The 26,515-nt window shown below is 47.8% G+C and overlaps 2 protein-coding genes across 4 annotated transcripts; both read right to left on the minus strand.

Annotated features, from left to right (window-relative positions):
* Positions 1–11,138: 11,138 nt before the first annotated feature.
* CRYGS (crystallin gamma S) lies at positions 11,139–16,605 on the minus strand. Its single transcript, XM_031043704.2, has 2 exons — positions 13,122–16,605; positions 11,139–11,436 (listed from the first exon to the last, which is right to left on the minus strand). Exons 1-2 carry the CDS (start codon positions 13,428–13,430, stop codon positions 11,164–11,166), a joined length of 582 nt encoding a protein of 193 aa, XP_030899564.1. The 5' UTR covers positions 13,431–16,605; the 3' UTR covers positions 11,139–11,163.
* Positions 16,606–17,710: 1,105 nt separating this feature from the next.
* On the minus strand, positions 17,711–26,417 carry TBCCD1 (TBCC domain containing 1). Of its 3 annotated transcripts, XR_004079812.2 has the most exons (8): positions 25,934–26,416; positions 25,702–25,851; positions 23,732–24,098; positions 22,577–22,763; positions 21,929–22,426; positions 19,581–19,744; positions 18,953–19,139; positions 17,711–18,258 (listed from the first exon to the last, which is right to left on the minus strand). XR_004079812.2 is itself a non-coding variant. In XM_005143100.4 (7 exons), the coding sequence occupies exons 1-6, from the start codon at positions 26,270–26,272 to the stop codon at positions 19,615–19,617; spliced, it is 1,671 nt and encodes a 556-aa protein (XP_005143157.3). In that variant the 5' UTR covers positions 26,273–26,416; the 3' UTR covers positions 17,711–18,258; positions 19,581–19,614. The 3 variants fall into 3 exon arrangements, 1 of the variants encoding a protein (XP_005143157.3); XM_005143100.4 differs by lacking the exon at positions 18,953–19,139; XR_004079813.2 differs by lacking the exons at positions 17,711–18,258; positions 18,953–19,139 and adding an exon at positions 21,639–21,780 and having other exon boundaries at positions 19,622–19,744; positions 25,934–26,417.
* Positions 26,418–26,515: the final 98 nt, after the last annotated feature.

A 26,515-nucleotide genomic window follows, 5' to 3' on the forward strand; every position in this document is an offset into this window, starting at 1 on the left:
CACAGCATGGACAATGCTGGTGTTTAATCCACTTCATCACTCACGGATCTCAGCATAAACTGAGCTACTCTGCAGGAAGAGGTCAGTCTGGGGGATGCCGTGCTCAGTGTGCTGGTAGGGAGACTCCTCCACAGCCTCCTCACTTTGCCATCAGAAACTGCTTACTGGCAGTCAGCCGCAGTTTCTCCCAGTTCAAACCCATTTCTTCCAGTATCAGCATCAGGTTGTAACTGAACTAACCATCAAGCACTTCAGAGCCATCTATTTGAGGAGTAAAGTAAGCAGCCTGCTTCCCAGCAGCCTGAGTTTCCTGCAGCAACCACAAACGAGGTTGAGAGCTAGACTGATCTATTAATTACTATTTCAGTTAAAGTCATGCTTAGTGAATCTAGCCAAGGATCAAACCTCAACATCAGGGGGAGATGCCAGTTGGAAGACAACAATCAGACACATGTCCATGTGGGGCACCCCAGAACCAACATACACATGAAGGACACAGGAGTGAGTGGGAGACACTGACAAGCATCACACAAACAAGGCTTTGGAGGGATGTCCACCAAAACCTCTAGACTCCCGTGACAATTGGGTTTGCCCCATAAAATGGGAGCCAATATGTTGATGTGCCACGCAGCCTTAGCACTGGGCTGGTGCCTTAAATAAGGATAAATAGTCTATGTTTGATGAGGCAGATTTGTGTTTATGATTCAGATGAGCTCCTAATTTCTCTTTGTTGACTGCTTCTTCATCCTCTATCGAGCACTACACTGCACAAGATGAGTGGGCTTTCTCCCTGTGCTCACGTACAGCATCAAGCACAAAAACCTGCCATGATGGAAGATTCAAGAGAGCCCTGGGCTTGCTAGGCAGATAGAACTGCATCTCAAACCTCTTTCTCTTGGGTGCTTTGTCTTCCTTTTGGAAACCCAGAGCTCTTCAGCTGCAGCAGAGAGAAACCATAAGGGACAATCAGAAAGGTTAATAAAAAGTTAAAAATGTTCTTAAATGACAGCCCCGGCTTGAAATGTGATCCTTGTGTTTGTTTCTCTTTGTAGCTTGACTTGAATATCCCTGCTAATTTTTTGGATATTGCTGTAGTGTACAGAAGAATTGCTGATGACACATTTTCCTAACACATGCATTACACAAAAGGAGATTATATTTTAGCCTCTTTTAGAGACTATAAAATCAGATTCATCCTAATGAAACAGCAAATAAAAAGGGGTTTCCCTTTTCTTTCTCAATCTCTTGGCATTTTTCCTCCTGTGGTTTTATTCTTCTCCTCCCCCCTCCTCTTTTCTTACGTTATCTGTGTTTCTTGCTCATTTCAACTTGATGACATGTTGCTGGGACAACTAAGTCTTGTAACCTTCTTAACTTTGCCATTGTTACAGCCTGGAGTGTATTTAAGAGGAGTATTTTAATTTCTTTTCGAATGCACAGCGCCTGCCCCGTAGAAAGATATTAGAAATGGAAACGGGGGGGGGGGGGGGGGGGGGGAGGGAGGCTTTTCTTCTATAAATGTATGCTATTCAAATCACCCCTTTTTTTATTTCCTTTAAACCCATCATTTGTATGCTGTAGGTCGCTACTTTAAAACCCGGCTCGCTGTTGCTGAAAGGATCACCAGTATAATGATGTCATCCATATTCAGCTGAAATCTCAGCTCCGCTGAAGCCCAGCGCTTCCCTCCTCTCCCCCTGGAAGCCCAGCTGCAAGCTCCCAGCTGGTCCACACTCACCCAAAATTTCCCTGTGGGAATGAGTGGGCTCAGCTAGGGATCACAGAAGGAGGGATCTTGCATCAGGTACATGGAAAGGCCCCGTGGTACATAGTTCATAGTGAAGCAAGCAATAAAACTCCATGGTTTGGAGGCACCTCTCCTCTGATTGTGACAAAAGGTCCTTCCTTGGGTCACCACACAGGGGGGAAATGTTTTCTTTCTCTGAGACCAAAGGATTGGGTCTGACCTGGCTTTCCCAGCCCTTACAGCCTAGGAGAGCCAGGTTTTACAACACAGTGCGATATCCAACTCACACAAGCTAGATGCTTCCATGCCCACTCCAGTATGACTCTATTAAAAACCTAATTGTACACATGTTGTGCACCCAGTCTCTTCAATGTCAGCTTGATGTCTCCCTAACACACTTATTGTACCTGTATCAATGCTCTTTTAACAACTAATTGATCTTTTATTAACATATAATAACTTACTTATTAAATATAAATTAAAGCCTTAATTGAGACACTTAATCTAGAGTGGCTCAGTATACCACCCTCATGAGCATAACATATAATTTAATTAATTGACGGAGCTGATAATAGCACATCATCTGTCACCAGTTCTCCTGACCTGGGAGCTGGTTGCAGCCCAAGGGTTTAGCCACGGGTGCAAACCCTGGAGGGGTACTCTGGGGTTTGGGCTTTGCCGTTCAATGCGCCAGGCACAGAGATCTGCAAGCTGATCCCCAGTCCTACCAAAATGCTCCCTAGGATCACAAATGTGATCACAAATTTTACCTGCTTAGAAGGAAAGGTGGAATGTGCACCAGGCACTGATGGGGAAGGACCAGCTCAGCCCCTGTTGGGGCTGTTGGTGTAGGACAGCCACCACATCCTTGTGCTGCCTTTCCCCTCCCTCTAAGCAGATACTTCGGGGGGATGGAGGGGGGGAGCAGCTGTCCCAAAAGTAAGGTGCAGACAGCATCCTTCGAGTGGAAGATGCCCCTGCACTCCTGGGCCCACAAGGGGACAAGAGGGCAGGGTTTCGTTTCCCTGCTAGGCAATATTCCTTCTGCTCCAGCTAAAATTTGGGCCCATGCACCGTTTTCCACAGGCAGCACACATATTCCTCACCCCTCCACCCCCACCACCATCTCCCAGCAATAGAGAATTTCATTTTAAAAACTGAAAGATTTAATTTAAAAATACAAAATGGCAAAGGGAGGGTTTTTAAATAAAAAAATAAAGGTAAAGAGATGATGGTTGGAACAAAATGTTCTAGAAGAAAGCTGTTCCCTTGGGGTTTCTTTTCTTTAAGCTTTGCATATTACAATTTGAAATTTTTGTAAAGAGATCCCCATTTTATATTCACACTGGTAGCCTGAATTTAAATATCTCTCTCACCTGAGATTAATACAGGCTTCACCCTGAATTACTTCCCAGCTCTGAAGTACAGCTCTGGAGAGCTCAACTCTCCACAAATTCACTTCTCTTTTAGAGGCATAAAAGCTTATGAAATATATGAAATATTAAAATAGCATGTGCGCTGGGGCAGGGAGGGGGGAAGGGAAGGCTGGGTCAGTGAGGTGGGGCTCCTTTGATATGAAAGCACACTTTTCCTCAAATGAAACCAAGGATCTGTTAGCACAGGACAAGAGAACCCGTTAAGCACTAAAAGCAAAAAAAATTCAGCCCCAAAGATTATGCTCTTTATTTATTTATTTATTTATCTAATTGTTAAGCCCTGCAAAGGGAGCAGGATGCAATCCATGCCTGGTGCGACAGAAAACATTACCATAAAGCAGTAGAAAAGATCAAGTTTCTCTGGAGCAAAACAAAGTATTCCCTGCAAATGAGGTTATAAACAAAGTTGTAAACACCAGCTCCTTATTATTCTACTTGATGGGGAAAACCACTTTGTTTTAGATGCTGAGGACCCATTAGCTAATTGCCATAGAAATCCAGCATTTGAAATAATGATTTAACCCTTATGGAGCTGCCAGGTTGGTGCAAGAGGGCAGTGGGTGCAGGAGAGATGCTGATGGAACAGCAGGATGAGCAGCAGAGAACCCAGGGCACTTGCATGGACCACCATAACCCAGGGTTACTGCATCCCACTCCTTAGCAGATGCGATCCTTCAAATGTATGGCTTCATTAGAAACATTTCTCAGGGGATCATCAGCACATTAAACCACACCAGTTTCCTCCTTCTTGGCCTCTGTAGTCTCTAGGTCTTGCAGGACATCCAGTGCAGCTGTAGCCCCAGAAATCACCTTAGTTCACAAGCACTTCTGGGTCAAACACAGAAGGGATGCAGTGGTGCACACAGTGGGTAGCAGGCAGGCAGCCCACTGCTGCACATCTGCAGTGAGCATCAAGGCCTGGAAACAGGTGGCCCATCTCCATCCTGGGACATGCCACATGCTCCTGGACATTCCCAAGGCACATGTCACAGCTACTGGAGTTAACTGGACAGGCATACGTTGGGATGTGTTGTGATACCAACACAAGGCTCCATCATGGTGCTTTCTCTTCGCAGCAGCATTTTCCATTTGTAGACTATGGAATGTATGCTGTTTGCTTAAAAAGGTGCTCACTGCAGCAACACAGAGACTTGTGTGCAGCTGCTCCATTCTACTGCCTGCAATAAATGTCTTCGCTAGCGCTGCTCTTCTGAATCAAATATAGTTTATTTCATTTTAAAAGTCTTCTTTTTTTTCTTTTTTTTTTTCATTTCAGGAAAATGAATGTTAGAGCCAGATAAGAAACTATAGTCTGCTTTCAAGAAGGTTACAAGAAAACTGCATCTTGCATTACTAATCCTTTATCTTTCATGTTAACAAAAAGATTAGTGACATATTTTTGAATGAAAGAAAATAAAATAGCAGACGCATCTAAAGAACTGTGTAACTTTCATGCAACACACAAATCGGTTGTTAAACGTGGAAAAAAAAAGGAGGAGAATGAAGGGAAAATTCATAATACATTTCCCTTTGTAAACTGAGCAAACCAACTTTCTATAATAAGAGAAACTAGCAGAGGACTAGAAGATGCTTCTTTCATAAATGGAAAACGACGTTTTTTTTTTACCAGAGGCTGAATTCCGATGGCAGAGGAGGAAATCTCCCTTGCCCAGGTTTTCCATGGAGGGGCTCAGGAGGTGCTAGCCGCAGGGCAGCCGTCCTGCTCCCATAGGGGCTGCGGAACTACATCCCCCAACCCCTTCCACCAGCCTCAGCCTCAATAAATCTGTTGGTCTCCCAAAGATCAGATGCATGGTGAACATGTCCCATCTCTGGGGCACAGAGTTGTCGTAGGACCTGAACAGTGTCTCCCTCCATGGTGCACTGTTCCACCCCCCTTGCACCACATCATAGAATTAGCTAGGCTGGAAAAGACCTGTAAGATCATCAAGTCCAACCTTTACCCCAGAAATCCACGAGGGATGAGCTTTTCTAGTGCTTCTCTCCCCAAACTTCCCTGGAAATGCTAGTCCTGATCAGCCCTGCTTTTCCAGGAGAAAACATCCCCCTGCCTTGGCACACAGTGGTTCATTAGGAAACCCATAATTGAATTCCCTGACCATTCAGTTCTAAAACCCCTTTGATCGAGAATTAGTTAATTACATTGGGCCCAGTATATTCCTTGTCACAAATTTTGCCCATGTCCCCCAGATATGTGATTGCAGGCTCCGCTCGCATTGTGTCCTTTGAAATGCATTTATGAGCCTTTGAAGCTCTCCCCCCTTAATGACGCATTGTTCGTTAATAAGTAGCCTGTAACATTTCCCCATTAGGAAATAACTGCCTGCGACTCACTTTGGCTTCAATGAGTAATAATAATCCAAATGTAATTGATAGTGTCGGAGAATAAATGGGGAGAGGCACTACCTGGAGAATTGGCTCGAGCAGGGTGGATGGAGAGAACGGTCCCTGCCTCCCTCCCGCTGCCGACCTTCCCATGCTCGCCCTGCCAGAAATCCATTTGACTTTGAGACAGGGGCTGGATCAGAACTCCCGGCAGCAGATAAGAGCCGAGGAGATCACAGGTAGAGAGCCCTGGCGCGGGCAGCCGCCTCTGCCTGCAGCCGGGGGAGCGGGAGGAGGGCACCGGGCTTCTGGGGAAGGTGAGAGGAGATAAGGAGCATCTGGAAGAGAAGGCAGATGGGGAGATAACGCACAGGAGACTGTGCCTTGCTTGACTCTGCAAGGAGGGGTTAATGAGGCAGATCAGGAGGCTCTGCAGAGCAAAGGTGATGGGGCCCCTCCACCCTTCTGCTTTGGGGCTGGAGCCTGCTGTGCCCTCTCCAAGTAGCAGCATCACAACAAAAAGACTCCCAAGAAAACTCCTTTTTCCCCTAAGGCTTTGCCTAGCCCCACATTTCAGCAGTAGCGCCGTGGTGTAGGGTTGTGCCCAAATAATGTCTCCAGCTACTTGCTGGGGTGTCTTGCCCCCTGAACACCCTGCATCCAGGCAGGGCGATGCTCCCCAGCACACGCAGCTCCCTGTGTGTCCACATGGATCTTTCCCTTCCTTTTCTAATCATTGATTTATTTTTTTTCCAAAAATAAAAAAGACCAGGTCTCATCCTTGCACCTAGGTGGGAATACTGCCAGAAAAGATTTCTTTCTGGTGTTTGTGCAGATGTCTTGTCCTGGCTGGGAGGACGACTGCGGGATAACACTCCTGACATACAAAGCTTTTTTTGCTTACCCTTGTAATTCCAAGCAGTCTGGGACAAACAAAAACTGGGCTGAAAGGGACACTGCAGGCAGAGGTCAGTGCCCTAAGTCTCCAGGCACATATGACTATGGTAGAATTTGATGTCCAAGAGACCCAAGCATCCAGAAAGAGACACAGAAACTGAGCTCAGCTCAGTCACAGAAACTGACCAGGTAAAATATAATCAGTGCTGGGAAAGAAGCTGTGGCTGCCCCATCCCTGAGAGTGCTCAAGTTAAGGCTGGGCAGGGCTTGGAGCAACCTCGTCTAGTGGAAGGTGTCACTGCCCATAGCAGTGGGGTTGGAACTGGATGAGCTTTAAGGTCCACTCCAACCCAAATCAGTCTGTGATTCTATCACCTCTCATAGCTTTTCCTTCCAGCAGGATTTGCTGGAGATACTCAGCCATGCCTGTCCTGGCAGCATTTTTCACATAAAAACTGACCTAAAGTCAGAAAACGATTAAACAAAACGGCTAAATATCTTTCTTCTCCGTCCAAACACAAAGCAATTGCTTTTGGACTTAAGGAAATAATTGTTTTGCTTTAACTTCTACCAAAATATCTTTGAATTGCTCTGTTTTGCTGTGACCTCATTCTCAAGCACCCCTCAAACGCGGCTCCCACTGCACATCACTGCACGTCACTCTACCTGTAAATCGCTCTCCTCCCTAAAACTGCTCCTCTTACACACCACTTGGAAGGTCTCGTCTCTTCCATTTGCTTCTATTGCCCTCTGCTGGACACTGTCAAAGGGAAGGATGATGCCCTGGAGAGTGCCTTCTCCTCGCTCCCCTTTGCAGTTTTGGGAGAGCTGCAGAGCCGCAGGGTGGTGTGACAGAGCTTCCCCGTGATCCCTTGTCACTACTCACATGTCCCAGAGAGGCCCACAGATGTGGGACATGGCCAACCCAGTGGATGGCCAGCACATCTGGCCAAGAGGTCATCCATGACAGTGAGCAGAGGGGTCTGTAGGACATGCATGTTATGTGTGACACGTGTGAGATACAGAGCAGTTTGGCTCTGCTATTGCACCCGGCTGTGCACAGCTTGAAAGCTCTGTGCATCCAAAGGTGGGCCAGGCTTTACCCAGAAGCTCAAAGCAGGATGGACAGAGGTAGTCTTGAGTATCCTTCCTGAAATCTTTTGCTCTGTGCAACCTTTGCATTTCAGCCACTGTGAGCAGGGGATGTCTATGGAGGTTCACACATTAAACAGAGGCAAAGAAGTTGTCTGGAAGGGCCACACTGGTTAAACTGAAGTAGGTGCTGTAACCGCTAGTGAGGACCTTCAGAGACCATCCAGGTATTTGCAGCTCAGAAAAGGAACAAATTGGTGATATTCAGAGGAATATTCTTCATTTCCAAGCATATAATTTCTGCCCTTTAGCAAAAAGCTCCCCCTTCCCCACCCAGCGTTTTAGAAGCTTTTACATTTCATCAGGCTGAATTCAAGGTGGAAAAAAAGGAGGAAAGAAAGTGTGGACCATCTTCCTTCAAGAACTGGATGGATTTCAGCAGCAGAGAGGTGCTGCAGGGACAGATTGAGGCTCTCCCTTGTGGTGCAGGGAACAGCATGGGGCTGCACCCAGAGCTGGAGGGAGGGGGTGGGTCCGGGAGCAGGAGAAAGGCTTCATACAGGGCACCCTGGGGTCTAGCTTTGAGGGGGATGGTCCTTCCTCCTTCTAAGAGGTACCAGCTCCCACCATTCCCTAATCTTTCCATCTCCCCCTCCCCAGCAGCTGGAGAAAAAGTCTCAAAGAGTGGGACAGGGAGGAAAACAGGTAAAAATAGCAGCGGGTCTTTAGGCACCAAGGGGCTGGAAATTATAGAATAGTTTAGATCGGAAGGGGTCTTCAAAGCTCACCTAGTCCAGCCGCCCCGCAATGAGCAGGGACACCTTCATCTAAATCAGGTTGCTCAGAACCACATCCAGCCTGGCCTTGAGTGTCTCCAGGGATGTGCATCCACCACTTCTCTGACAATCTGTGCCAGGATTTTACCACCCTCATTGCAATGAAGGTGTCATCAAGATTTTACAGCCAGCACCTATCAGGCTGAGGAGGGGAGTTCTCCACTTCCAGAAGTCCTCACACAGCCACCAGATTACGGATGACAGAGGAGAGGAACGCCTCATACCAATTAATTCCCAAATTGTAATTAACATGTGGGCCAGCTTGGTGTGATCCCTAGCTGCTAATGAAGGATAGCACTGCTTTAATTCCTGCTATGCCGCACCATCTTCTTATTAAATCCAGGAGTAGGTTCCATCACATTTCCCTTAAAGGGAAAAAGGGGAAGAGAGAGAAATGGAGCAGGATTTGTCTCAATGAAATATGATAGATTAGCATTTGCTGGATAAAGAAAGTAGGAATGGGGGGAGGGCATGATATGTGAAATTTTGTAGGTGCATACGGGCATCGGTATATTCTCTCTCACAATGACCTCCTTACACCCCATCCATCAGCCTGGGGTTGGCTTATTCTAACTAGCAGAGTCTTTTCTCCTGTCTAACAGGCCCATCAGACACAATCTGCATGCCAATTACTGGAGCAGACCCCCTGATACTGAGGAATGGAAATTAGCTGTCAAGCAAGAAACAGCATTGGCAGGCTGGGTTTGGATTGCCTGTGCTCCCTGCTCACATCCATATGCAGTCTGCTCCGTGTGCAGCCATGACAAGGGAGCCCCCGAAGGAAAAAGTAATCTAGAATAATAATAAAATAAGAAAAAATAATAATAATGAAAACCCCACCACCAAACTAGCATACTTTATTGTTATTCGTGCTGGTTGCCAGCGTCCAGGGCACAATGCAAAATTCACCAGAGGGCACGAGCCCGACAGAAGAGGAAGAGGGGGGGAAAGAGTTGGGATAATTGTGTTTTTACAGCGGGTAGATTAAGTGAGGTAAGGGAAGGACACAGGGAGGAAATGTTGGTGTAAGGGCTCTGGGGTGGATATACACCAGCAGCCACAGGGCTGCAGCACCTCAAACCTGTCCACTACAGCTCCAGCATCCACTGCAGGAGCGAACAAATCCCACCACAGGATGGGGAAGCATAGCATCCAGGCAGACATACCCCAAAATCAGGTTGGAAATGCACTGGCCAGAGCATGTCTACCTGCAGAAGATTTTCCTTCCCAAACAGGGGTGGCAACAGGCTCCCCAGAGGAACTGGTGTTCAAGGCCATGCTCAAGCTGGTGCTTTGCATGGGCAGGAGCCAGCAGCTCTTGAAGGACTGTGCCAGGAGCCAGGGTGAAAAGGGGAGCTGGAGCTGATGCTGGCAGGGCTGTTTGGTCCTGGAGAAATAGTTCACCAAGACACAACCATAATGATGAATCGCCTGCATCCTGCTGACCCATGATGGAGAGGTGATAGAGGAGAAAGGCAAGGCGGGACAGAAGCTGGCCAGGAGGATGCATCACCCTTGCAGCAAAGGGCTGAAACAGGGCAGGGAGCTAAAGCTGGAGGGTAAACTGCAGGGTCACAGCAGGAGGAGGAAGGCAACTTTCTGCAGCCCACCTTTGTGCTGGGGGAAGCCCCTCTCGGCAGCCTCTTCCCACTCCCCGCCTGCAGCTGCATTCTCAGGGGTTGCGGCACCACAACTTGACAAGCATCACTTAACCTTCTTCCCTGCTCCATAATAACCTCATACATCAACCGCAAAGAGACCGTGGAGCATGGCTAGAAGGGCTCTATTTCTATGTCCAGCATCATTATCCCAAGGTCCCTTGGTTTGATATGCAAACATGCTGCAGGTCCCCAGGGTACCCAGGAGGAGAGTGCCCTACACAGCAGATATCAGTTATTTCTGCCCACAACATGGACCCAGCCTGACATCTAAGAGCACTGGGCAAATTGGTGCTCCAGCTGGCAGCAAACTGGGCTGACTGGGAGCTCTCTGCATGTCTCAGGGGCCCAGGGACCAATTCCCACCCTTCCAGATGATTCAGCAGCAACCTGCCATCCCAGGGCAGCTTTCAGTGGCACTCACTTTATCTGTCCCCTCACAGCCTCTTCTTCCTCTTCCAGCTGCCCATCTTGATGTAGTGCTTTACCCCTTTTTAAGCAGCTGGATCCCTTGTCTCACACCTATGAGGAGCATCCTGTACCTGACACTCTGGCCTGCTTCCTGAGGATCTGGTTGCTGCCTCTGGCCCAGCATTCCCCATCGAGACTGCAGCCATCTCCCTCCTTCCCACTCTGGGATCCCTGTCTCTCACACCTCCACTTTCCCCACAGTCCCATTGCCCCATGCATTACAAGAGGAACATGATTCTCCAGCAACAGAAAACCTACAGCCTGCTCAGCTTCCCTGGGGAGGTCTCATTGCATGTGGTATGGATGCAAACCTCATCCCTTCTCCCCAGTCATCAGTAGCCCCTTCTCCCAAGCCACCACAGACCAAGCAGGGATTCCACAGGATCATGACAGGCTGAACCTGCCACAGCCAGCACTAAAACCTGGAGTGGTTCAACTGCTTCACTGGACTGGCCAAATGCTGGAGCCTAAGCTCCAGTTTTGGGATTGTTTTTCCTTAGGGAGGAGCAGTGGGAGGGAGGGGATGGGGCCAAACTGGAGGAAAGAGGTGCCAGCATAGACAGTTGCACTTTGCTTAGAGAAGGCTCAGCCCCATGCCACCTCCTCTGAGGCATGATAACTCACACACAGACCAGGCCAGGCTGAGTTGAGCAACTTGGTTTATTGAGTCAATGGTCTTCTCACTGGGTGATGCTGCGGAAGGACTGGACGGCGGGGCCGGCCGCTCCCCACTCCACAGGTTTGCGGTACTCCCCCTTGGGCAGTAGGTACTGCCTGCCCCGGTAGTTGGGATGCTCATAGAAAACCCAGACACCTTCCAGCACTCTGCAGGCATGGACTTCTCGCATGTGCCACTCCTCCATGACTGAAGGGCAGTCTTCTGTGGTTTCAAACATCTGTCCACCAAAATCTCCCTTCTCAAATACCTGGATGTGGCCCCTGCCTCCACTTGGCTAGAGGAAAAGGAGAGAAAATGGCAGAGAGCTGGAGAGAGGCACCCGTACATCTCTGACAGATAACAGAACCTGGCTCCAGCAGATGAGAGCAGAGCTGAAGCATGGTTAGACTCAGACCAGCTACAAACCACTCCCCCAGCACACCAGGACAGGGCTAAACAGCCCCCCCAAAAGCACAGTGGGGAGGCAGTCAGAATAACTCTTGCTTGGGCATCATATGCAAAGACACAAAAGCACCAAGCAGAGCAGTTTCAGCTCAACCCCCCACCACAGCCCCCCTTTCACAGGGAGGAAGGCTGCAGGGAGGGATAAGACCAAGTCAGCAAGTGCTGGGCTCTCTATCCCAGGCAGCCTGCCTATCCTGCTGCAGGTCTGACCCTTCAGCCACTCCACGTGAGCATCAGGAAAGCTGGACCCCCTGCACTCCCTGCTCCTTCAGGCAAGGAGGAGTTTAATGAGCTGGTGACCCCGGCTGGGTTGTATTACAGGCGAACACAGCGTGGGTATTTTCCAGTATGATTTGAAGCGCTGTGTTGCCTGAAGGCACTGCAGGTTTAATCTTCAGCTGCCTGGACACCGCCTATCCCCCACTTCCCCCCATCTACCCAAGCCTGCTCTCATTGCCAGCCGCAGCCAAGCTCTGCAGGATCTCCTCGCTGACACTGGGATGCTCTAACTCAATGCCTGCAAGCAGCAGGTCCCCATGCACCGTCCCCAGGCTCAGGAGTGGAAGCCTGGCACCAGGTGGACATACAGGATAAGGCCCTGCATTTCATCCTGATGGGTGTTTTGGTTCCATCTTTTGTTGCCAAATCCGTGTTCTGAACTGGCTGGAAATTTCCCCCTGCCCTGTGCAAAGGGATTTAGACCTAGATCAAACCCAGAAAAGACTGCAGGCATAAAAGCAAAACCTCTTCTCAGCTGTGAGACCTGTTCCATGCCAACTTGCTACTCAAGACACCAATGTACGGATCACCAGTGTCTGCCCTGCTGCTGGCAAAAACACAGCAGCAGCACTCAACAGTCTCAACTCCAATTCATACTTCATCTGTGCTCCCAACCCTGTCAGCTTTAAAGTGTGCTTCCCTATAGGCTTCCTAAAGGGATCATTCCCTCTGTTCCTTTCTCCCTGCCAGTGCTTCCACAGAGCGTAAACACTGTAGGACGGATAAACCTATGTTTATCCCATCTCCTGCTGGTGGAAGGACAGGTGCTGCCAGAAGCTGCAGAAGCATCTTCACATCCCCAGTTAGGAGGGGATGAGCACAGTTACTACAGTAGGGAGATATGCATTGCCTAATACCAGGTGTCACAGGGCTGCTCCAAGCATGCCTATGGAGCACTTCAGGCACTCCCAATCCTGATCACTCCAGGTCTGCTACTGGGCCCGTTGTCCTCATGCCCAGAGGGGCTTGCCAGTACTGAGATTTGGTTCCCTGTAGTAGAAGGGAGCCCTGGCTTGCTACAGAGACAAATAAACTGCCCCTTGTTCCCACTGTTGTCAAGAGTGGAAGATATTTACCTTCTTCACTCCACCAAACACTTTGCTATCCCCAGAGAAGGACTGCAGGAGCAAGTCCCCTTAAAGACATCCTCCCCAAGGGAGCACCCACAAACACGTTGAAACCTTTTAATTATAGGTGTGCAAATTAAGCTGTCCATTGAGAAGGAGTCACACTTACTATCTGAATGGCTTTGCAGGAGCCAAGGCGGTCGTTCAGGCCCATCCAGTGCTGGTAATGAGGATACTCCCCTTGTGTCAGAACATACATGTTCCCAGAAAAGTTGGGCCTCTCATAGGCCACCCAGGCACCCCCATCCACACGGATGGAGTTGCAGCGGCTCAGGTAGGTGTGAAAATCAGGGCAGTCGCTGTCACACTCATAGCTACGCCCTAGGAAATTCTTGTCTTCATAGAAGGTGACCTGAAACACAAGCAGAGGAAGGAAGGCAGGGAGGTTCCTCGTCCCCCAGCACATGCCTGTAGCCATATTCTAGCCACATCACAACATGAAATGTCTGAAAACAAAGCCCTCAAGATGTTAAAAGATCATGGAGCCCAACTGTTGATCAGGATGAACTCCATCCCAACTAACCCTGGCAGCTGATTCACCAGTGTGGTCCCAACACCTCCAGCCTGCCACCAATGCCTTACCCTTCCCAGCACCTAGTTCTGTTCCAGTCCAACACAAAACTCCCTTGCTGAAGCTGCAAACAGCAGCAAAACACTATTAATACGTTTCTATCCCACTTTGTCTAGATCAGTAGTTACTAAATTATGGCCAAGGAAGCCAAGCAGTCGATGGACTGTGTAACCTGTCCCCATGTCTCTCTCTCCTGAGTAAACTCTTCCCATCTTCAGTGCACTGGAGAGTTGGGAGATCACTATTGTCTTTCCAGGAAATTAATAAAGGCTGTAAAAGGTGTACACTAAAATGTCTAACCCTTCTGTGCCCATGCTAACTATGCTGCTCAGCCCCTGCCAGCCACAGCCCTGCTGTTGCTTTACAGATCCTGCTTCTGGATCTTTGTCCCTAGAGGTATCCCCTGAAAAATCTGCTAGCATAAGTCCAGAGGCAATACTGAAAGTCCTGCTCAGGAGGCTTGGCAGCCACTCATCACCAGTGATCCTCTTCTTGAAGCCACTGGTCAAGGAAGCTACAGCATCTTCCCCTCTTCAACCTCACTCGCCAGGCTCCGCAGTCCCACCACTGTCCATGCAGTGAGGGTCCAGCAGGGTCGATGATGAACTCTGCCCAACATCTGTAAGACCATAGGTCTGGTCTCCATGCAGGCAGCACTCTGCCTGGGCAGAGGGATGCCTCCTCTAGTAATTGGCAGTGGGAAAGGAATGGGTCTCTCTCACCTCTGGTCCTGGTTCTACATAAGCTGAGTTGATTTTGAGGCTGACATGCAGCAGAACCAGCTCCTATCACAGCGACTTTGCATGAAGTTGGTTAAGTTGGCCTTTAGTTTTGTAACAGAAAAGCTCATTTGATGTTTCTTCCCCACCCAGCCTAACCCAATACTGAACTTCACTGTTTCCCTGTACTTATAAAGCCAAAAAGAGAAAAAAATCCAAGAGAGCATTAAGGGTATGACCATTCCCACAGCACAGTGACCTAACAAGTGGTGTTTTATTCCTCGACCATTTATAGGAAGACTTTAGGACAAGGCTCCTGGCCACCCATTCTCCACCACAGCGCTTTGCACACACACCTCAGTTCATTCAGACCCTCACACTCAGTGCTCCTCAGTTTTCCCCCAGCGACTCAAACTCAGGCAGACCCAACTGATGTTTCTCACACGCAGCATAATGACAGGTGAATTACAGATTTCAATTACAGATTCATCAGTTCATTTCAGTCACATCTTCCTCCAACACAGATCACCTTCCTCCAAGAAAGCCATCAAGTTTCTCTGCTTACAGTGCTAACCTGTTAACCACTCACTGCCCAAAGTTGCTTTTTGGGGGCTTACCTGGCAGATAACAGATTTGCCATAACACATCTTCCTTAGAGGACTGTAAAACTCTTACTCTTTTGGCCACCTCATAGCAGTTATCATATTTCTTCCCAACATCAGCTCTGTTAGAAGAAAGCTCATAAGCAATAATTACCAGTGCCCTCTAAGTAGAGCAGGGTGGAGGCAGCAACTCCCTTTCTAGGGCAGACTGCTTGCTCAGGTTGTGAGAAAGTGTTTAATTATCTCCTTTGCCCTCTTCTTCTTCCTGGGATGTGCTAGGTAAGAGCATGGCATAGAGAAGAGATTCACACTCCTTCACTGACTTAAGTCCCCTTGGACATTTTGTTGCACCACATAATTCCCTGTAACACACTCAGCGGGGACACAGCTTTCTGCAGGGGTAAAGGCAGCATGTTTGGGTCTCTTCAAGCAGACAGGAGACTCCGACATGAATCTGTTGAAGTTCCCCAGCACCTTCTTTATACACAGGTACGTAAAGACTGCACTGCTGCATTCTGACAACCATCAGATTAAAGCAAGCAGCACACCCATCCTCAGTTTCTAAAGACTGCTCACAAATGGCCAAATTGCTTTGAGCCAAGATCATAGACAAAAGGAGTAAGGAAGCAGAGACTGATCCCAGATCTTCCATAGGCATCGTACAATCTACAAACCACTCTGCTTCAGAGCCTTCTGCTACCTCGGATCTTACAGTCTCCGTACTGTGGAGGAATTTACTGAAGGAATGTCACACAACAACAATTCATACAATGGAAAGATGTAAATCTGACCACAACCTCTTAACTGATGTTTAATATTTGACAGGAGGAACTGGCCACTAGCTAAAGTTCTTGCCCTCCTTTCCCAGCTGTTTTATTCCTGCCTAATGCCAACCTTGGAACAAGGTCTGTGTGACCAAACAGCTTAGCTCCGTTAACTTCATGACTGAAAAACACAGCAATACAGCTGGATCTCCACCTGATGCTCACCCTTCCAGCTGAAGCTGAACTTTCTGATGCATCTCCTTCTCCTGTTAAAATTCACCTCTGATTCCACCAAATCACAAGGCTGGTTGGCATCTCTCTGGGAACATTATTGGTTTCAGTGCTGTGATAATCATTCAGGCATCCTTCTGTTGCAGCACACCTTTTGCTCCACCATGGAAGGGGAATGTGGAGAGCACCCAACATGGACTCAGGCCATCCCAAGGAAGCCTTCCACAAGACTCTGCTCTGCAAATGCAGCTCATCAGGTCTGCTGCTGGCACAGCAGCCTCCACCACTAACATGTAAGACATTATGCCCTGGTGTATCTTTAAGTATGCTCTCACCAGTCACCTTGTTCAACTCCATCCTCTCACAGAGCCACACCTAGAGGAGACAGCCAAGATCTGCGAAAAGACTAGCAAGGTCTCTTAGCCACAAAAACAAACAGGCTGCAAATAAACTTACCTTGGCTCCAGCTCCGGACATTTTCCTTTCCAGGCAAGCTCCCTAGTGCTAGAGGAATGTCAGAAGCTGTTACAACCAGCCAGGACCTGAGGCACCCTTTTATAACGGGTTTGTTTTAAATGAGGCAGCTGCTTTGTCATGAGAATAGGATCCAAAAATTGAGTCAGTAATTCTGAGGCTATAGCTGATTTCCAGAAAAGCAAGCAGGATTATAGAATAAAGGAAGGCTTTGCCATCCTCCCTTTGTTACCATTTGCTGACTCAGAACACCAAAACTCTGCCAAACGCACTCAAAAACAAGCAGCCCCCTGCCAAGTCCTGAAGGATGGGGTGCAATTTGGCTGCTCTCTCTCTTTTAAGCATGTTCAACAAGAAGGTATTCTGTCAGTTCCAAAAGGCCCACTCCTGTTTGTGAGGAGGAAACCCAATATTCATCAGAGAACATCAAGCCACACCCCACCAAAGGGTCAAATAGTAAGGAACGATGTCCAAATTTCTGACCATATCTGCTAATGTCACAAATTCAACTCAGAGCTCCTACACCACTATCTGAGGCTTTAGCAGAAGAGTTTTCCTTTTAGCCCACTGAGGCCCACTGAGCAGAGGGGTCAGAGATTGCTGGCTTACATACACCCGCCAGCATGTTATGAAAAAACACCTCTGCAGCTATTCACTGCACCAGCCCAAAGGCGTAGTGAAACAAAGGGAAATGAATTCGGCACAGCAGCGCCTGCAACACACAGACCCCATTTCAAATCTGTCAGGACAAGCAATCTGGCAGCAGCAGCTCTGCATGCCACCCCATGTACATTGCCGCAGCAGCCCAACAGACAGCCTGAAACAGATGGGCTCAGCAGTATATCACCCTCTCCCTCTTCAGATGTCTTGTTGCCCTCAGTGCTGCTGCCTACAGCTCCTACTGCTCAAACGCTGTGACAAAACTTCACGTATCAATTAAAAAGAAAATAAAATCTGCCTTATGAAGATCAGTGTTCAACCACAATCCAGGTCCTATCGAATGACAACTCAGCAGCTGCCTTTGGTCATCCAATGCCTCTGCCTATTTTGCCTTCCTTATTTAGGTGCTCAGCTACAAGCACATCTTTCCAGGACTGGTTCCACCAGCCCCTGAGAATAGTACTCATTCAAGCTGATACTCTTTAGAAGAAATACTAAAGGTAGGAAATGGTGTTTGTATCAAAATGCTGTGCTAGGGCAGCCTTCAAAACATTCAATTCCATGGCTGTTAATAAATCGACACTTTTCTCCCTGCTGACCAGTTCACATTTCACAAAGCAGTAAAGATGCTGTGTCCCTTTGACACTCACTGTACAGGTAAAAGTAGGACACATATCAAGCTTATCTAAGAGCTGTTTTATTGACATTTGTCAAAAACATGTCAAACATACAAGGAAGTGAATTCCATAAAATCACACTGCTTAAGTGCCATCTTTGTATTTAAAAAAATCAATCTAAATTTAAATCAATTTACTTTACAAAAATCAGTTGTATTTCATTCATAACAAAATCAAACATTTCTTTTTCACATTCACAAAAACAGTGCAGCTGGTTTGTACCATAAAAAGATGCAGGTGATACCAAGGGCCCTGCATCCAGCTTTGCACCAGGAAGGGCTGCTTTGCTGGATACTTGTACACCAGGGACACTAGCCACAATGACAGCCTCCTCATTCAAGAAGGCATACTTCTTCATCCTCTAGCAACATACTTTCTCAGTTACCAACTAGAACAGCTGCAGAACATTCCCGCAAAAGTGGCAGCAATCAGAAATCCTAAACCAGACAGACAGTCCAATCCACACCAAGGGTGGGTGTCAGATCCACATTGAGTGTGTTCAGGCAAGACGGCCACAAAGTCTTAATGAGAACTGTTTTCCTAGAGCTCTGTAACAAGAGGAGAAAATTTTACTACAGCACCAACAAAGAAAAAGCAACTTAGAGAATAAAGAAAAGGGGGAAAAACCCAAACCCAAGTTTCTAATGGTTTTGCTGCCGATTTGGGACTTTCTAAACAAAGACACGGAGTCTAGTTCAGAAAGGAGACATTGTTTACTCTGCGCACGGTGCTCAGAAGTCTCCACAAATCAAACATCCCATGGATTATAACTTTAAGCTATTTATATATTTTGACAATGTAATCAGTGTCCTTTGTTTGAGAGCTACACAATTAATTAGTATTCCACCCTTTACTTATTGATTAAAAGTCCCTCTTGCCTCTCATGCTAAACAGGCACTATGCTCAGTTAAGCTAGTAGTATCTTATAATCAGTGGTGGCCCCTCAGCATAGGAAAGACTGAGCATGGTGCCTCATAAAAAGTGAGAGAGAACTTTTTCCAAGTTAAAATATCTCCCCTATATTTGCCCTGATGGGCCAATATGCATCCCAAACCTATTCTTAGGAATATAAGCACAAATTCCACATGCTCCAGTCATCACTGTAATCATGCACAGGAATACCTTCAGGTACTTTATACTCCTCTGATCTGTATCTTTTCTGATACAAGTTGCTCAGGGGGTGAAATCAAAACAGAAATAATAGTAACAATATCTTGTATAGGACATTGTTCAAGAACTCACCACAACCAGGGGTTCGCCAGGGGAATCCTCGGATAATCACACCAGTGTGTGTTGGAGTTCATCTGGCGAATGCCTCTGGCTGCGACGATTTCCCCAGCAAGGTCCAGTCCAAATGGTGTCCCATGTCGGCCACCAAAAACTTGTGGAAAAGCATGATAAAGGCTTGTCTCTGGCTCCTAAACCACTTCTGCTTGAGAAGAAAAAGACACTACAATGTAAAAATTATTTGAGTCCACTTGGTTCTCTTTAACAAAAGGTGAGACAGGTAAGTACAGATATTAATGCAAAGAGCCTCTTTGAAAGAGCAGCTATTCAAATCAGGGTTTTTTTTACATCAGATTATGTACAATATTCCTGTCTGCCTTTACAGGTGCACACAGCATCTTCGTTTTTCTCCAACGAAGCAAACAGAACACCTGCACAGAACAATGTATGTGCTGAGTATACAGTGAACAGATTCAAATTGAAAAGAGGTTTTGACTGCAAAATAAGAACTGAAACCAAACGCAAGGCTATGGGGAAAATAGTCTATTGAACAGCCTCCTCTTTCTCCGACCTCTGCCTAACCTGTATACATAACCATGTGACAATTCTTGAGAAGAATCAAGAGAAACAGGCTTCTACTCACCCTTTCATTCCTTTTGCTGCACAGGAATGTGATGCTATCCTGCTGCCTGCTTGGAGCCTACTGCAGGAGGGACAAGGCTATCCAGCTGCTGACGGTTCCCCGTCTGAACCAGCCATTCATAGAACTTGGTTTCTACCAGTATCTGGAACTGTTTCCTCTGTTCCCTGAAATCAAAAGATCAGCAGGGAAGTATGTAAAGCTGTCATTTATTTATAGTATTATACTTCTAACTGCATCTTCAGTACCAAAACAAGCCTCCCTATATATCAGCTAAGAGCTGGGCTTGGTTCCTGAACTGTCTGTATCAGGAGGAAGAGGTTTTTACTGAATGAGCATGACTACAATGAGCCCCAAAGGCAGAACTTGGTGGTGGTAGAAACCATGTAAATCTCCCCACTAGCACAGCAGCCCTGCTCCACAGGGCTACTGAGGAGGAACCCATTCCTAATTTGATGTGCTGATCCCATCCTCTAGTGTGAAAAGCAGCACATAAGCCCTATTCATTTTTGTGCCACTCAGCTTCAGAGAGGCTCAAGTGTACCCAGACCCTTTTTTCAAGTTACAGGCTCTTCTTTATCCTATCACTTCCATTTGAGATCTTCCCCAGAAAGCAGGGTTCTACAACAGCAACTAACCTAAATTCCTCCCCAGTGAATATGAAAACAAAGGCAGTCACTGCTTTCTTCCCTTATGGTTTTATTTTCTCCAAGTGCTTTTTATATACCTTGATCTGTTACTGACCCTGAAAGACTTTCTGTCCAATATGCTCAGGAAATGAATAAACAGGATTTTATGCTTTTGCAAGTTGCTCCTCAAGCTGTCTTACTGGTCCTGTCTTACGGGGGTTTTACTTTCAGCCTGGCAGGATTTACATTCTTTTTCTGCCCCACTTTCCTCATTCAGACAACTTCAACTTCTTGAAAGATGTCTTCTTATTTCTAACATTCTCTTTCACCTCCGCGCTCAAGCATGGCAGCTTTTTTCTTTCAACAAGTCTGATACCCTGCTTGCTCTAAGCTTCCTAGTTGTCTCCCAAGTTGTTTCCCTGCCTGTAGGAGACAGACATTTTACACCATCAGCTGCCCACTTTTCAGGAAGCTTCTAAACTTGCCACAGTTCTCCCCCCTTTTATGAAATAAGCCACTGCAGCAGAGTGGCTTGCTTCCTGTGACTGCTGTAGAAGAGGTTAAATCTAACCATAGAAGGCTGAAGTTGTAACTTTCCTCTCTGCTGCCCTTGAAGACTCAGGGCTGAAAGTCCAGAGTCACCTCTGTCATCACTATTGGGTCACCACTGCTCAGCCACCCTGAAGCTGCAGAAAAATCCTGACCCAGAATCCTTTCTCTCTCCATCTAGAGCTCTTTCAAACTGAATGTTCCTCCACACTCAGCAGAGAGGCACCTGGATTTCAGAGAGGATCAAGAGAAGCAGAGGGAGCTCCTCCAAAACAATGAACCATCAATTGGGCTAGAACTCCTCAGCCTGGTATGATGGGAAGTATTGACAGTTTGACCCAAGAGGAGGTTTTCATACTCTGAGCTCCCTACAGGATAAACCCCTCCAAAATCACTGCTTATCAGCACCCAGTTACACACTTGTTACAAGTCATCGACTGAGCACAGAACAGAAAGAAAAATCTATACAGCTTAAGTCCAGCTTAGGGAACTAAACTTGTTCTCATCTTTTCAAGTCTTTACAATTGAGCATCTGGGTTTCTAACCCCATTCTGTATTTGCAAAGGAAACCAGGTCCTTCAGGTTTGCAGTTCATAAAAAAGGATAAAAGCAGCTAAACTGAAGTCAGCAGAGATTCTGCAGCCTTGTCCAATCTGGCTGGCTGCAGAAGCACGCTGACAAAGAAGCAAGAACTTTGTCAGAACTCCACAATAGGTACTGAGAAAGCAGAAGCACATGAGCACATGAGATGAGCTAGGACAGGTCTAGCTAGTACAGTAAAAGCTGGGCACAAGATGTGATGCGATCTGATAAAGAGGACTTTAAAAGCTACTGTCCATGAGGTGATCTACTGTAATGGTTCACATGCACATTCTCAGCTCACCTCAACAACAGATGGGACAGTAATTTAAAGCTTCAGCCTCCTTGTAATGGTTGGACTAAGACCCAATCTGCTGCAAGCCAATAACTAGTCGAGCTGTTGTTCAGGGTACGCATCTAGATGTCACCCACAGCAGCATGCAACACTGGAAGCAGAACAGAAACAGTACCCAGCGTGAGATCATTTGTAAACTCTTACTACTGCCAGGATGGTTCCCTCGTGTCAGCCCTCAACAGTATCTGTGCATGCTTTTCACTGAATCTCACATACTCCCATTTGGATACAGCACTCACTTGGTCAGGCCTGCCTCCTTCACAGTTTTCTGCCATATCTGCACATTCTGCTCCCGCTGACTCAGCGCCTTCTGATATGCATGGGGAAGCCCACCCGGCGTCTCCGTGGTGTCTCCTTCCATCTCAAAAGGAATCACAAAGGTGTAGAAGTCCGAGGGTGGCAGGAGGCGGAAGACACTTGTGTCACTGCTATCCTTGCACACCAGCATGGGACTGTCCCAGTAGTTCGGCAGAGTGGCCAAGCCCACCTGAGCCATGTGATCTTCAAGCATTGGATAGTGGGTGTGGAAAGGAGCAAAGCTGACTGCTTGGTTCCCCGAGAGGATAAGAGGCTGGGTAGGTGTGAGAGTGTAAAAAGTACAGCCAGCAGTGGAAGAAAGGGACAAACGATGGCAAACCACAATGACTTTGACGTTGTCACAGCTGTGGACGTGCACAGATGCCTGCACAGGGCCGAGGACAAAAGTGCTATTCCGGCACTTCTCAATGGTCACAGACCTGCAAAAGAACAAGAGGGAGAGGACACAGTGAACTGAAAAGAGCAAACCCAGGACTTTTTCACTGCTTTGTCCATCTAACAAGAATGTAGCACTTGAACAAACTTCCTGAAAAGACATCTAACTGTGTCCCAGGAGAACAAATACTCACCGGAGGGGAGAGAGGAGGTAAATGAAGGACTCATTGCAGCGATGAATTCTTACATGAGCCCCTACCAGGGTGTCCGAGCTCTTGGCCAGCGTCTGCTTGTACACTTGACTCATTATCACCATGGGAAACACCTCAGGAACCACACAAGTATTGCAGGCAATCTTTGCTCTCCTGGTTGTTCCTTCAACTGCAAAATAAAGCTCTCCAATGCATTTAATTGTTTTTTTTTTAAAGCACAGAAAGGCTACACGAGATTCCTACAGAGAGACAGACATGATGGCTCACTGTCCACATCACCCAGTAATCCCTCAAAAAAATAATCAGCACAAAACTTGCAGGATAGTACCATCAGACTCCACACTTCATGCACCAGTCACACCATCCACTGATGCCTACCAGGCAGCTCAGCAGCACAAAGCAGTCTGAAGCTCCTGAAGCCAGGGCATATTGAAAAATCAAAATAATTTCAAGATTATCGAGGAGTGGCCAATGCCTCCCACAAGCTACAGGCAGCCCTGACCTAGGTATCTCCAATTCCAGAAGTCTTTTCCCAAACACAAGAATTTGCCTGCCAGAAGATCCATATGGCAAGTTTTATGTTGAAAGCAGGAACTGTATGTTTTAAAACAGTGAAATACTCCCTCTACAGTACAATCCTTGAGCAACCTCACTGCCCTACCTAACACGTGTCACTCTCACAATTGTACCGTCAGAGAAACAAAACATTCATCTGAATTTTTTCTTCCTAAGGTAGAAGGTGCCTTGGCTTCACTGCCATGTCCCCGCAGGCAAGGGGCTGTGATTCAAGCCACAGAAACCCAGACCAGTTCTCAGCTTTGCCACAAACACATCACATCTATTTTCTGTGCCCAGCTGTACTTAAATAATAAGGGTACTAATAGTGACCTCACTCAGAGGGGCCTTTGACAATAACATCATTAATGTTTGCTCACAAAAGTGATCCAAAGACCAGAAAAATATACACAGATGTCACGCAGCAATCTCTCATCTCCCAGACTTGCCTCTAAGTAGTCACCTTCCCCATGTCCCCAGGAAAAGGAGGCAAGCCCTCACAAAACTGCCAGATCCCTGGTCAGAGAGAGGAGCTGAGGCTGGAAAGCTACTTCTAAAGATAAAGACAAGGCTTGTAGGTACCTTGCTGTGCCCATGCGAGTTTCTTCCCAGACTTGAGGCAGGCAGTCATTCCAAAAGGGTTTGTTGTCAGGCAAGACCGCAGCCAGCTCTCTAGCCTAGGGAAAGAGAAGGCTCTAGAGATCTTTGAGTAGCCATTCTGCCTGAGACAGGACTGCCAGAGGGCGAGCTCATGCAGTGGATGGACTGTCCTACACTTATTCACAGTCCCTTCAATAAGGAAGCTGAGGGCACAGACAGCTTCGTAGGACACCAGGCTACTGTGGGTTGAATGGGAGGAGGCACTGAGCTGCTCGGGCTCCAGGAGCAGTTCAAGCATCTCCAAGAGGTGGCTCTGCACAAAGGCACGGTGGTCCTGATCGTTCCAGATCTTGGTGGGTAGAAAAAGATAAAAGAAGGTGAGTTCTCACAAAGCTGGCATTATATACCCTTCCTTACACTTGTTCTAAGAAAGAAAGTGAAGTCAAACATGGTGGTCTCTCCTGCTCACTGTTTCTGCTGCTCTGCTCTTCCAAACTCAGAAAGCAACCTCCCCCAGAAAGGGAAAAATAATATCCTAACTCCAAGTAGCAAATATTTCATTTTAGAAAGCAGAAACACTCTCCTACAATCCTTCCTGCACAAATTCAGCCAGCTCATGGCTGACAATTGAAGGTAGGAAATAAATCAATAACTGACAGTCAAGGTCTTGCAACTGTTCTATTGGAAAATCACTGCATCTGTCCCAGACCTTCAGCTATGATCCACTGCCACCTTCTGAGGCACTGTGGGGAAAAAAGCAGAGGGTCATTTCTTCACATCAAGAGGACCAATAAACTAAACTATCTCTGAAAGAATCATCAGTTTAAATTCTAAAAGGCTCCAAACCGAAAAAAAACAAGGCAGAATACCAGAATTATGGCAGATCTTACTAAAGACAACTGTTGCTTGCCTGCAAACTGCAGAACAAGCAACACATGCTGCAATCACACACTGTCCTCACCATCACATCTTATCCAGCAGCTGAGATCCTTGCTCTGGGACAGAGACCCTCTTGCACCAGACAAGCCCCACTACACTATTGCAGAAGGCTGAAGCTGGGAAATCTCTCCCAGTCACACAAAGTAACACCAATGGAGCCAATCCCAATCCTGTTGGGACCAAAACCTCTGAGTAGGTTACAGTGGCAGCCAAGTCTCTCCTCCTTCCTGTCCCAAGTTCTATGTAATGGCAACAGTTAAATATCAGCTTCCAAATAGCACGGGATGCTCCACAGCCACCCAACTCACAGCCCTGTGTCAGGTCCCCTCATTTCTTTTCTCATTTGTTAAAGCTTTTTGTATAAAGTCACCCAGTTCCTGCTTTTAATTCCTGCAGCTTCTCCCAAGCTGTATTTCACTAGCTCATATAGCTCCCAGCATCACAGTCATGACAGAAATACACTGCGGTTTGCAACTGCACCTTATAATGACACTGCCCACCTACAATCCACCCTCAAATACAGAGCTGCACCGAACACATCCAGCTCGATTCTCTTCTTTCAACACTTGATAGTATTTTAAGAGGGGACATTAGCAATTACACGCATTTGATCAACAGCTGATCAACCAGCTCACATCTGAAATACATTGTGAGGGACCACCCTGGGATCCTAATACTCCAGAGTGGATCACAGGACCTCCAACCCAAAAGCTTCCCATTTCACCAAAGGAGCAGTTGCTTCTTAAAAGGAGAATTCCCGTGATTCTGGGAGTACTTTCACAGCTCAGATTCAATTTACCAGCAATTTTGCAGGTAAAGCTGCAGAGAATACACCAGCTCCGCTCCATTTACTATTGTGTAAAGCATGTCCAACCTCACCCTAGCTCAGACTTCACCACAGTCAGAGTCACACCCTCCCAGGCATAAACCATCCACTTTCAACCCACCTCAAGGCAGAACCGTGCAGCTCCTCACACGGCCACACACGCAGACTGCCCTACAGCCACAATTACCTTGTTCTCGCTGGCGGATTTTCCAGTCAGGCTGGGAGACTTGGTCCGAGGGCTGGGCCACTCCTCCCCGATCAGAGACCTCCGCAGAGAAACCTTGCTTACCTGCTGGATGTACAGGAAGAGCAGGAACTGCAGCGTGTCCACCGACAGCTAGACAAGAGAGGAGAAAAAGAGGCATCAGGATGAGGTGGGCTCTATCCCACGCCCGCCCTGCTCGAGTTGAGGTTCCTGCCTTGCTCCGCTCCCGTTCCAGCTCCTCGGCGCTGGCACAGGTCGCCTCGGCCTCGGCCCACTCAAGGCTGCGCGGCGGGTCGGGCCGGAGGAGGCTGTGGAAGAGCTCGAAGTAGAGCCAGGCTAGGCCGCGGTCCAGCTGCAGCTTCCCGCAGGCGATGTGCCGCCAGCGGGGCCACGACAGCCGCGGGAAGCAGCCCTCGGCAGCCCGCGCTCGGGCGTACGCCGCCATCTTCCGGAGATAGTGCGGGCCGAGGCGGGCGGGCGGCGGGGCGGGCAGGACCCCCACCACGAACGGCTCCGTCTTCACCCACAGCCGCACCGCCGCTGCCGCCTCCATGGTGACCGGTACCGCCCGCTTCCGGTGCCCGCGCGGACCAACGAGACCGCCCTTCCCTCACCCTCTGGGGGTCGCCGCTTGGGCCGCGCAGCCCCGCCCCCTCCCTGAGGAACCGGCTTCAATTGGCTTCCCAACCCGCCGCGGCGCGAGGAATTAACGGAAAGCCCTCTGATTGGCTGCTGCACCGCGAAATCCTACTTCCGTACGGCATGGAGCGGCGATAGGGCAGGGTGGGGAGTGACG

Source organism: Melopsittacus undulatus, chromosome 6, assembly GCF_012275295.1.
Source record: "Melopsittacus undulatus isolate bMelUnd1 chromosome 6, bMelUnd1.mat.Z, whole genome shotgun sequence".
Classification (NCBI taxonomy): domain Eukaryota; kingdom Metazoa; phylum Chordata; class Aves; order Psittaciformes; family Psittaculidae; genus Melopsittacus; species Melopsittacus undulatus.

Excerpts from the sequence above, each read along its gene's own strand:
- CRYGS (XM_031043704.2), bottom strand. The coding sequence starts at position 13,430 with ATGGCTACAGGCATGTGCTGGGGGACGAGGAACCTCCCTGCCTTCCTT. Across the intron at positions 11,437-13,121 it reads CCTGCAAAGCCATTCAGATA|CCAAGTGGAGGCAGGGGCCA; the intron begins GTAAGTGTGACT and ends CTTTTCCTCTAG.
- TBCCD1 (XM_005143100.4), bottom strand. The coding sequence starts at position 26,272 with ATGGAGGCGGCAGCGGCGGTGCGGCTGTGGGTGAAGACGGAGCCGTTC. Across the intron at positions 24,099-25,701 it reads AATCCGCCAGCGAGAACAAG|ATCTGGAACGATCAGGACCA; the intron begins GTAATTGTGGCT and ends CTACCCACCAAG. Across the intron at positions 22,427-22,576 it reads TACCTCCTCTCTCCCCTCCG|GTCTGTGACCATTGAGAAGT; the intron begins GTGAGTATTTGT and ends GTTCTTTTGCAG.